This window comes from Microtus oregoni, unplaced genomic scaffold, assembly GCF_018167655.1.
Source record: "Microtus oregoni isolate MIOR12 unplaced genomic scaffold, Mior012 000023F_ref0000262, whole genome shotgun sequence".
Lineage (NCBI taxonomy): Eukaryota > Metazoa > Chordata > Mammalia > Rodentia > Cricetidae > Microtus > Microtus oregoni.
Window position 1 is genome coordinate 35,790,872 of NW_024543082.1, and position 11,166 is coordinate 35,802,037.

At 48.3% G+C, this 11,166-nt stretch overlaps 2 protein-coding genes across 6 annotated transcripts in view; both read right to left on the reverse strand.

The window, feature by feature from the left end:
* The window catches only part of Mrps6 (mitochondrial ribosomal protein S6), a 50,678-nt gene extending 47,477 nt beyond the window's left edge, over nucleotides 1–3,201 (reverse strand). Inside the window, exon 1 of the mRNA XM_041672938.1 lies at nucleotides 2,883–3,201. Coding sequence (XP_041528872.1) covers nucleotides 2,883–2,927 — 45 coding nt within the window. The 5' untranslated portion in view covers nucleotides 2,928–3,201. The remainder of the gene's footprint in view (nucleotides 1–2,882) is intronic.
* Slc5a3 (solute carrier family 5 member 3) overlaps nucleotides 1–10,852 on the reverse strand; it is a 44,670-nt gene extending 33,818 nt beyond the window's left edge. For 2 of the 5 annotated variants that reach the window (XM_041672937.1, XM_041672932.1), the window contains exon 1: nucleotides 2,883–3,018. The gene's annotated coding sequence lies outside the window, so the exon portion shown is untranslated. Of the gene's footprint in view, nucleotides 1–1,846; nucleotides 2,039–2,075; nucleotides 2,638–2,882; nucleotides 3,019–10,782 lie in introns of those variants that run through there. The other 3 variants (XM_041672935.1, XM_041672936.1, XM_041672934.1) reach the window with 3 other exon arrangements.
* Nucleotides 10,853–11,166: the final 314 nt, after the last annotated feature.

The following is an 11,166-nucleotide window of genomic DNA, read 5'->3' on the forward strand; positions in this document are numbered from 1 at the left end:
TACCAGAAAAGCATTTCCCTAGGGCTGTCACAAATCTACCCCTTCTGTGACCCATCTTCTGACCTAACAACGTGTTTCTGAACCATGTGACCAAAGAGTATCTACATACCACACAGATTTTTTTTTCTAAAAATTGCCTCTTCTATATCCATTCCAGGTTTTAAAAAACATAAACAAAGCCCTACAAAGAACTTCGGGGCTAGAATGTGGTAACTACAAAGTGAAGGTGAGCAGCTCTCTTCCCAGACAACACACACACACCACAGCTCAGCCCCACCCGAATCCACCTGACCGGTCTTCTGCAGATGGGGAGCGGAACACCCACTGCCCCATAGGTGATCCTTGTGAACCGCGAAGCTGGGAGCTGCAGCTTGTCCCTCTGCAGCTACGTCCTTCCAGAAGCTCCAGGAAGCCTGGGGTAGGAGGGCTTCCCAAGCCCAAGGCAGGTCTCTTCTATGAAACCACCCAAGGCTGTTCTCAACAACTACTTCTCAGATGGCCTGGTCAGCACCTCCAATCACCTGTCACTGTGCTACATTCAGATGGGAGCCACATTTTTACCTTGTTTTTAGGCTACAGAATACAGAAATCACAACTTTTTACTACACTAAAATCCAAGCCCAACAATCTTGAGGATGGTGGTCTGCACACAGAAACACACAAACTTGGAAATGCAACAAACACAGGGCTCATAATAATCAGCCCCAACTACGAAGTGAGGTGATGGCCCCAGAATTCGCACAGGCAGCCCACTGAAGAGGCACTGTGGGGGTCAGCATGTAGCTTCCAACTCTGAAAGTGCAGCTGCCGAACAACCTCAAAGGGAAGAGAAATTACAACTGTTTTGTAGGCAAAGAAGAAACAAAAGCACAACTCTGGTAGACAAAGGCTGGAAACTAGTCTCTAACTCCCTTTCCTGTTGCCAGGCTTAACCCTCTCGGGTCAAAGAACACAAACTGCTTGGAGGACAGAAGGGAGGGAATCCAGCGTGCAGTTCAGAACTAAGGGTTCAGGGCTCCTGCTGCAGCAGCAACTACCCAAGGCTGGAACCGTGGCTCTGGTATTACATATTAAACAAGCACTTTCTCCTTTATACCCCCAACATCCTGTTAGAATTCAGCTTTCTAAAACTGAGAACAAACAAAACTGTCTAAAACCTGCACATCTTTGTTAATTGTTTACAAAGTCAGAATAAAAAAACCGAGATTTGTTAGTTTATCTGGGCTAGAGATCTCAACACTGTTGGGTTTAAGAACTGTTGCTGGTGCCTTCTTTATCCTATGGTCCCTCTTACCCAGGGAGTGTCTAAACATCTACTTTCTAAGCAAAGATTTTTGAGCAGGTTATTTTAATCAAATTACACACAACTTCTGACCTAGAGCGAAAACACATATCTATATGGTAAAGTACATTTAGCTGGCAAGCACGCTAAGCAAGGGTGTATGCTTTCACTCAAAGGATACACGTCTCTACCCTACCTCTTTAGAGATCCCCTGCTTGTGTCCTTACCCCTGCCTAAGACAAGACGAAACGGAATTTTGGTGGTCACATTCTTCAGTCTCTGACACTATCTAAAAAGTGTGAAAGGAGGCCAGAAACTATCTCCACTTAATCAGAAACGGTCCCCTTCTAACACTCTGTACCCACTACCACCCACCCCTGTTATTCCCACCCTCTTAAAGCTGTGCAATCCAAAGGGGAAGGAAGGTAGAGAAAGTATACAACATAAAATTCTCCCAGAGCTGGGGAGCAAGGCAGCTTGGGGACACCATGGCATTCTGGCTAGACCTCAGGACCATCAGGTGGCTGGAGTGTCCCTTCCCAGGCAACCTTGTGTAAGGCATACCTAACATCTCTTCATGCTCTACAGCAATGAAGTCATTCAGAGCCTTCGCTCAGGATCCCTGGATTAGCATATGCAAACTGAAGTGACTACTTGAAATTGACCCAAAGCCCACATGACCGGTGCTGAAGAAGGCTGCTTCCAAAGTACAAGCAAGGCACAACGATGCTTTTGTTTTGTTTTAAATTATACCTGCTGGGGAAGGAGAGAGCATAAAAGCACACTACGTTACCGAATTCTCTCAGCAGAATGGGGGTGTCAGCGACGACTGAGGAGAGCCTGACTCACAACAGAGGACCAGAGGACGAAGATAGCTGCCTCCGCCGACCCCAGTCCGTGACCCGGCTCCTGGTGGCTTATCATCCCTCCAGACCTGAAAGTCCCTACCTCAAGATCAATCAAAAGCTGGGGGTTGAGGGTGTGGGAGAACATGTCTTCGGAAGGCGCAAGCAAGGCCACCGTTGAATGAATGAAAACTGGGCTAAGGGTACCAGGAGCAGGATTTTCGCTGAAGTCAGAAAAAGAGAGGTCAAAGGGATTTTTTTTAAGTGTGACAGCGGGGACAAGCGTCTGGGGTACACAGTCGGCACCGACAGGCTTTGGAGGAAGGTTGTATTGATCACTGACGCTGAGGACAGGCAGTAGAGACGAGCGGCCGGCGGGGACCACGAGCAGCTTCTCGACGCGTGGGAGTAGAGCGGGGCCGGCCTCGGCTCTCTCGCGTGTCCTTCCGCGGTCCTTCCACCACACTCCGGAGGGCCGGGGTCCGAGGCCAGCCTCGGCCCCTGCGTACATGGCACACCCCCCTCCCGCGACCGCGCACACGCGCGGGCACACCCCCCCTCCCCCGCCTCCCGCGCGCACCCGGCCGCGCCGAGCGCCCGACCCATGCGCGCCCCCTCTGCGCACCCGGCCTCCCGTGGAACGATTGCGCGAGGGGGCCCGCCCGGTGTCCAGATGGCCGGGGACGCGGGGCTGGGAGGCCTAGAGGCGGCGGGGCGGGCCCGCGCGGGAACCGGTCTGAGGGAAGGTCACTTACCCGCCGCATGGCTTTCAGAATCAAAGCCAACTCGTAGCGGGGCATGGCCCGGGATCGCGGCGCCGAGTCGAGGCGAGCCGGGGTGCCGGGACTCCGAGGGCGGGGACGCGGGGCGCAGAGCGGCGAGGGGGACGAGGGAAGACGGGCCGGTGAGCTCCCGGGCAGCGAAAGCACCGTGCGACCGCGCGAGCCAGGCTTAAAGACTCTGGCAGCTGCGCAGACGGAACGCCCCGCCCACCTGGGGCCCCGCCCACCAGGCCAGGCCCCGCCCCGCCACTCGGGGCGCCCGCGGCTGCGCCTCCGCGGGTTCCTGCTCGAGCTTCGGGATATTCTCTCTGTCCCCTATCCTGCGGGCTGCGGACACGGTCTGCAGCAACTCGTGGGAGGCCGCATCCTCGCTCGACACGCACCCGTTCCCCGCCGCCTCCGCGCCTACCAACCTTGGTCTCTGGAAGCCGGTGGAACTTTCTAGGCCTTCCTCCGCTGGGCGCTAGGCGAGCGTGTGCGCGTGCGCCGCGGTGCGGTCTGGCTGGGTGGTGTGCGCCCCTCGCCCGCGTCCCCAGGGAGCAAGGCGGGGTGCTAAAGAGTGCCTGATGCACCAAGCCGCAAAGAAACAAGCCTGGAACCGAAGGGCTAATATGGGCTTTTGCTGTGTGCGCCTGGCCTGACCCAAAAGCAGGCTAATGATTCGACTCTAGTCAATTATTCTTTAAAGGATACCCCTGCTTTCAGGTAAAGGATCCTGAGAGTTCCCTATAGGGTACCAGAGTGAGGAGGGGCGTCGAAGAAGGTCAAGCACTCCCCAACACACACACACACACACACACACACACACACACACACACACACACGTGAGAGCTCAGGACTCCCCTCCCTTTTGCCACTAGAGTGAGGTGCTGTTTTCTCAGCTCGGCTCCAAGGGCGCTGCTCCAGCTGCAGATTCCATGTCCTGGTCCTAGCTTACCCCACTGAAAGGGTCTCTAACTGAAATGTTCTCTTAAGTTTAAAGTGCTCTAACAACTGGTAGTAATTTATTGCGCGCTTAAGGTCTGTATCAGGCACAACACTTAGGCTGTTGCAAGAGTCATTCTCACAAGCTCTGTGAAGCAAATCGTATTCAACCTATTTTAGGTATTAGCAAATATAAACATGCAAAGATAATTTAATTAGTCCAAGGTCATATGCACGCAGAGACACAATTTGGGGCCCAACTGTCTGAAAAGTAGGTTCATTGCCTACACTTCGGGACCTCCCTCGAGGCCAAGATGTTGGTCCTAGTCAGTGGCATTAGATAGCTTTATAAAGCACAGAGACTATCTTTGCCACCTCCTCCACAGACCATTTAGAATTTCCTGCCACCAAACATGAAGATTGTGAATACAACCCGTGAGCCTGAGTTCTTAACATTTTCATTTCTCAGGTTTGTCCATAACACCCTTCTAAACAGAAACTACACAATCTATAAGTCACCTACTTAGCTTCCACTACGCTCCTGTTGTTTTTTTTTTTTTTTTGGAGGGGGGTGTATTGTATTTGGTTTGTTTGTTTCTTTGTTTAAGACAGCATATTAAAAGAACAGAAGGAAGAAAGAATTTCTGGTCTTTCAGAAGTGAATTCCAGATCTGTCTAACATCCCACTTCAACCACTCTTCCTGTTACCAATTCCATGACCCAGTTAAGGAATGAGAATATAGGAGGCCCACATTCCCAAGCCAAGCAAAACACTAAACAGCTCTGTTGAGCTGACTAGCCGGGAGCATCTCCTCTTGAAAGCACCACAGGTTCTCCCTGATGCCCAGGGAGGAGTGACATCCTGGTTGTCTAGCCTGGCAAGGGAGGTGAGAAAATCAGCCCCATAACACAGTGCCTCAGGGGGAGGCAACACCCCATAACCCTCTCAAGTTCTTACCCCCACAGACTCATCCCATTTCTTAAATGAAAAAAGAAATTAGCTATCATAATTTCCCCCTCCCATTTCAATTTTTTTAATAAGTGGTTGTGATTCCTTAACTTTTTTCTTGAAATTATGAGAGATGATGATGCAAATTCAGCATCTTCCAAATAAAACCTCAAGTTGAAGTTTTATCAGGATAATTTTAAATTGTATATATACTCTATGTAGAATCATAAGCTATTCCTACATTATTTAGTTATTGATCTAGAAAATACCTTTTGGGATCTTGAAAAATATTTAATGTGGTCGATAACATAAGAGTTTCTTAAGCAAAGATTTTGGATAATTTTCAAGTAAATTCTTTTGAGGAGTAATAGGAAGAGAGAATTTAAAACAAAAGTTGAAATCAAATGTGCCCTGGGTCAGTTTAATCGCAGTTGCCTTCTTATTTTCTACTACAGTGTGAGAGACTTGACCTTGAGCTCTCCGTCATAACACTCAAAGACAGCTGAAGTATTTTATTATTATTACCAGGTCTAATATTTCGAGCATTCGCTGTGAACCAGGAAGCGCTGTAAGTGCTTTGCATTTGATATTCATTTCTTGATGGAGGAGGGTCATCTTTCTATCTGTTGTTTCATTGGTTAAGTAATATAGAAACTGCTTGGCCTCTGATAGGACAGAAAATTAGGTAGGCAAAGTAGACAGAACAGAATGCTGGGAGAAAGAAGCTGAGTCAAGTGAGTCGCCATGGTTCTCCCACTCCAGACAGACACAGGTTAAGATCTTCCCTGGTAAACCACCTCGTGGGCTACACAGATTATTAGAAATGGGTTAGATCAATATGTAAGAGCTAGCCAGTAAGAGGCTGGAACTAATGGGCCAAGCAGTGTTTAAAAGAATACAGTTTCCGTGTAATTATTTCGGGTATAAAGCTAGTTGTGCGGGCGGCCGAGTGCCGGGAACTTAGCCCGCCACTCCTATCACAACAATTTCTGACCATAAAGATAGATATTAGCACCCCTGCCACATACACAGGAAGAAAATGAGACTTAATAGATCTTCCATCACTTCCATCTGCCCCAAATCAGACAGAATTCTGGACTTGCACACTTAACCCTAATATGGCACAGCCTTTCAGGGCCCCCTAGCCAATTTGCAGCTATTTGTCCACCAACAGTACCCAACATGACTGCCGTCTCCCCCTCCAGCACCCGTGCCAAAGTCTCCCCTAAGGCTTCGTCCTCCTCCCCTCAAGCCACTGCGGGTTTGTTTTCATTTGTCTTAGCCGGGTTGCCCTCTCAACTTCTCTTTCTTTTCAACCACATTTACCGAGGGGTCTCCAAACCTACTCTGCCCCTTTCCAGACTTTGTAGGTCTGTGTCTGCTCATTACTCCAGAGTCTCTGGGTCTCCTCCCCAGGAGCTATTTCCCAGGCATCTCTACCAGGATACTAGCTGCCATCCTGATAATCCCTTTGAGTCCCTTTTCCCCTCCCTGTCCCTGTAGCTGATCTCCAACAGAGGCAGCATCCTGGTAGCTAGGATTAAAGGCACAAGGGGGCCATTACTCAAGTTCCCTTAATTCAGGTGCATAGGAATTTGCCTGGGAAGGAATTTGAGTTGATCCCTGCCCGTATCCCAGTCTACTGTGGCGATGCAGGTCTATAAAATGATGAGTTCCTGATCTGTAGTTAGGGAATCTGATAAGGAAGCAAGGTAAATTATTTATCCTGAGTCACACAGCCCTGGGCTGGTACAGCTCAAAGGAGCTTACCAGCTTCTTCTCGCCATCTGTGGGCTCAAGCCTTGGATTCTGCTGTTGTCCGTGGATTAACCTAAAGGGTGCAGGACTGTTACTGGGGAGAGGTAAGTCACATACAAATCGTTCTGCTTGTGACCTCTGCTGTACCTAAATATATCCTCCGGAAAGTGAAGAAATGTGGGCGGGTAGCTCACTGATCAGTTACACATGTTTACCGCTGTCCCACAAGACCCAAATTTGATTTCTAGCACCCACATCACAATGACCTGTAACTTCAGTTTCAGGGGATCTGGTGCCCTCTTCTGGACACTGAGAGCCCGTGTGTGTGTGTGTGTGTGTGTGTGTGTGTGTGTGTGTGTGTAGACACACATAATTAAAAACGAAAAGGAAGGCCGGACGATGGTGGCGCACGCCTTTAATCCCAGCACTCAGAGGCAGGCGGATCTCTGTGAGTTCGAGGCCAGCCTAGTCTACAGATCTAGTTCCAGGACAGGCTCCAAAGCCACAAAGAAACCCTGTCTCGAGAAAAAAAAAAAAAAAAACGAAAAGGAAGTGGAGAAATATGTAAGTTTTCTGTTAACCAATGATCACCCACCTGTCATCTTCTCCCTCGTGAAAAGGAGCTTGCGTTAAAGGCACAGTGCGTGTATTTCCTGAACGGCATCTCAGTTGGGACTGGGATTGCTCCTCAGCCCTCTGCTCCTGTGACCTACACCTGGAAGGCCTGGCATGCCCCTGCTGTGCCTGCCTGGTGGCTCAGTATGCATTTGTGCTTGTCAGCCAGTGGATCAATTTAGGCCACAACATTTCAGACTTATTTTAAGTGTTTTACCTGTGACTCCTCCCTCCCCTCTGGTCTTTCCTAAACCTCTACATGCAACCTTCATGGACTCTTCCCTATCCTTTGTCATACCCACTTACCTCAGATTCCCTTTCTTCTCAGTAAACGTGGACTAACTAACCATTGCCTGTCTAGATCAGTTTGTATGTGCTATCTATCAGTGACCCTGAGAGCAGAACAGATTGCTGCATGGAACATTTTTTAAGGCAGAAATTTGAAGAATTCTTTAAACATTTTCTCACTTTTCATTTGCCAGTTTCCAAATTATTTTTAAAATTTTTGATGAAGTAAATTTTGAGGGAGAAGGGTTTCAAACTGGAACTCTGCTACAACAAAAAAAGGAACAGCTGTGGTCTTCATGGCATAAGTTCTCTTACCTCACCCTCTCCTGTTAAAAAGAAAAGCTGGGGCTGGAGAGATGGCTCAACTGTTCAAATATAGACAGCTCTAGCAGGGGACCTAGAGAGGTTCCCAGTGTGTATGTGTGTCAAGGTGTGGCTCACCCCAGGGGAATCCAACACCTCTAATCTCTGTGTGTGTGTGTGTGTGTGTGTGTGTGTGTGCGCGCGCGCACGTAAAACACATACCACTAAAGTGATAAAAATATTTTTTTTCCTTAGAAAAGTTATGGGCTGTTCTATGAGAGATGCTCTTACCAAATTTTCTAGTAAAGAGATACTTAATGGATTTTTTTAAAAAAACAATGGTTTTTAAAGGCAAAATCCTCCCTTCCACTTGCCAAGCTGGTTTTTCTTTGCTAACAGTGTCGTGAAGTGCCCCCTACCAGCTTGTCATAGGCCCACAAGGGTCCTTGATGTTCAGTGTCAATAATATTGGAGGGATGAAGCAGCTTTCTCGCCACCAGACCAAATGCATAAGAATTCTCTGGAAGCATTTTCAGATTTAGCAAAAAGAAGAAAGGCCAGCAGCTGGGGGATCCAGAGAGGAGACAAACACCATCTGCCCAGGGGTTCCAGCATCAGCTTTCCAAGGGGGGCGCCTCCAAGTGAGGCTCTGAGGGGGGCGCCTCCAAGTGAGGCTGGGCATGCAGTGGTGCGTCGGGCTGGGCGGCTCTGCACTAGGAGCTCTGAGATTGCAGGTGATGGTGACAGAAGCTGGGGCAGGAGGGGACAGAGGGGACAGAGGGGACAAGGGCAGAGCACAGCGCCAAGGCTACTGTAGCAGGCGAAGGGGGTGCTCCTCAGTTCCTGAGGGTTGAAGACATGTTAGGACACCTGAACTGTAGCGCTCAGGACTGGCAGGATGTCTCCTCCTTTGTTTGTTCAGGTCACACCTGTCTTGGGGATGTCCTCAGCTCTTAATTCATAAGGCTTATTTCTCAGTTCAATTCATGTATTCTCCCTCATGAAATACGTCTTTCGGATCTGCTACAGTGGCATCTTTCATCACTCTGGCCTCAACAGTCAAAGAGGGCAGTCACACAGCAGGCCACCGGGGGCCTGCCTTTAAAGGATCCTGCCACCTTGAGAATGCTGATAGACAGCATCATGACCACCAGCCAACACTTCCTGGTAAGGTCGATATCCAGGAATCTCCCGTCAGCGAGGACCATCCCACCCTCGGCTTGCAGGCTCGGTCTGGAGGTGGCTCCAGCGTGAACAGGGGACACTGTGTTCAGACTGGACTGACAGAGGATTAGTCATGGGAGTCAATCTTACAGGCACCAAATTATGCTCAATAGTTGTTCAGCACACATTGGTTCAGCATGAAGATTGTCTGAATAAATAGTTCCGGGCTGAATCTGAACTGTTTTGAGCTTCCTTTTTATTGTGGAACAAGACAAACAGATTCATTGAAAAGGAATAGAGAGAAATGAGGATTGGAAAGATGGCTCAGTGGTTGAGAACATTTCCTGCTCTTCCAAGGGCTCTGCGTTCACTTCCCAGCACTCAGGTGGGACATTTTCCACTCCCTGTAACTCCAGCTCCAGGGGATCTGATGCCCTCTTCCGGCCTCTGAAGGAGCATGCACTCATATGCCTGCACACACACACACACACACACACACACACACACACCACACACCACACACACACACACACACTTCAAAATAATAAAAATAAATCTTGTTTTTGATGTGTGTATGAAGCAAAGGGAATTACAACAGAGAACATGAGAAATAATCTTTTACAGAAGATATCTCATAGCAAGCTAAATGCCTCATAAGCAGATATGGTATGGGAGGTCCTTCTGTCTATATGTTGGTTTTATTGGTTAATGAATAAAGAAACTGCTTTGAGCCTATAGCATAGCAGAGCTAGGTGGGGGAAACTGGACTGAATTCTGGGGAAAAGAAGGTGGGGTCAGGGAGAAACCACATAGCCCCGCTGGATACAGACACCAAAACTTTACTCCGTAAGCCATAGCCTCGTGGTGATACACAGATTAATGGAGATGGGTTAAATTAAGATGTAAGAGGTAGCCAATAAGAAGTTAGAGCTAATAGGCCAAGTAGTGATCTAATTAATAAAGCATCTGTGTGGTTATTTCGGGAGTCTGGGCAGCCGAGAAATAAACAAGCAGCCTCCTACAACAAGGGAAATGTTCTTGATTTTGAATTTAGAATTATTAAGTTGATCTATACTATTTCAATATATAATGTGTGTGTGTTTAGGTTGCTTTATTTTAAAAAATAAATCTAGGTGCAACAATATCAGTGGCTATCTATACTACCTGGGGATAAATCCCTCAGATATAATTAAAATTACAAGACAATTGGGAACTTTAAGGTGGTTCTTTTCAGTATCCTTCATCCTGAACTGAGAACCTAAGAGTATGTGTAGAATCTATCTAGGGAACTTGGTTCCCAACTTGAACAAAGGAGCCCCCACATCTGAGAAGACCTTTCCCGAGACAGAGGCTCTGTTATTATTGCAGATGAAGCAAGTTGTTTTAGTGACAAGCTGAACATCGTTTGTGGTATTTGGTATTATTACATTATTAGTTTATCACATGGCTCCTACACAGGGTTAACTTCCAGCAATCCGCTGTTTTCAGACCAGAATCCTTTATTGTCTTTTCTCCTTTGCTTTAAAATATCCAAAATCTAAATGAGATGGTGTCCAGGATCAGGGATGACACTTCCTCTTCAATCACGTATTAACCTGGCTGTCGTTAAAGAGCAAGAAGACAGGAGAATCTGCCCCTGCCCCGTCCTTAACAACTCTGTGATTAGGAAGTGACAAGATCCCAGATTCAGCCACCGCATCATCAGCAACTAGTAGAACCATTGATCCAGGGGCTCTGGGAGCAGCGCTACTGAACTGGACTCCACGTGGGCACACAGCCTCTGGGATGCAGGCAGGGCTCTGGGTAACGCCACCTGCAGTAACAACACCCTTAGGACTCAAACCCTCTACTCCCCACTCCACTGCCACTCACCTGGGTACCATGAGGCACATCCTCTGAAGTGTGTTCAAAGGCTTCTTCAGAGTCGCCTCAGAAGACGGTCTGATTCCGTCTCTCCTCAGTCCACAGACAGCAGTGGCTCCCCACCGCCCCCAGGAAGAAGTCCAGATTCCTCCCTCTGCAGGGGGCCCTGCCTGCTTCCATTCCTTTGGCCACGCCTATAGCTCTGCAGGCCTATTCCCTGCTGACTTTTGCCCTCTGCCTGGCGTGCGCATCTTTCCCTTCATTTGGCTTATTCCTACTTTTCCCCTCTTTTTATTATGAACTATATCTCATAAGCAGAAATTGCACAAAGCACATGTAATCTAAAAGAGCGTCAGCTAACGACCCTTTCCACACCTCCGTAGAAATACCACC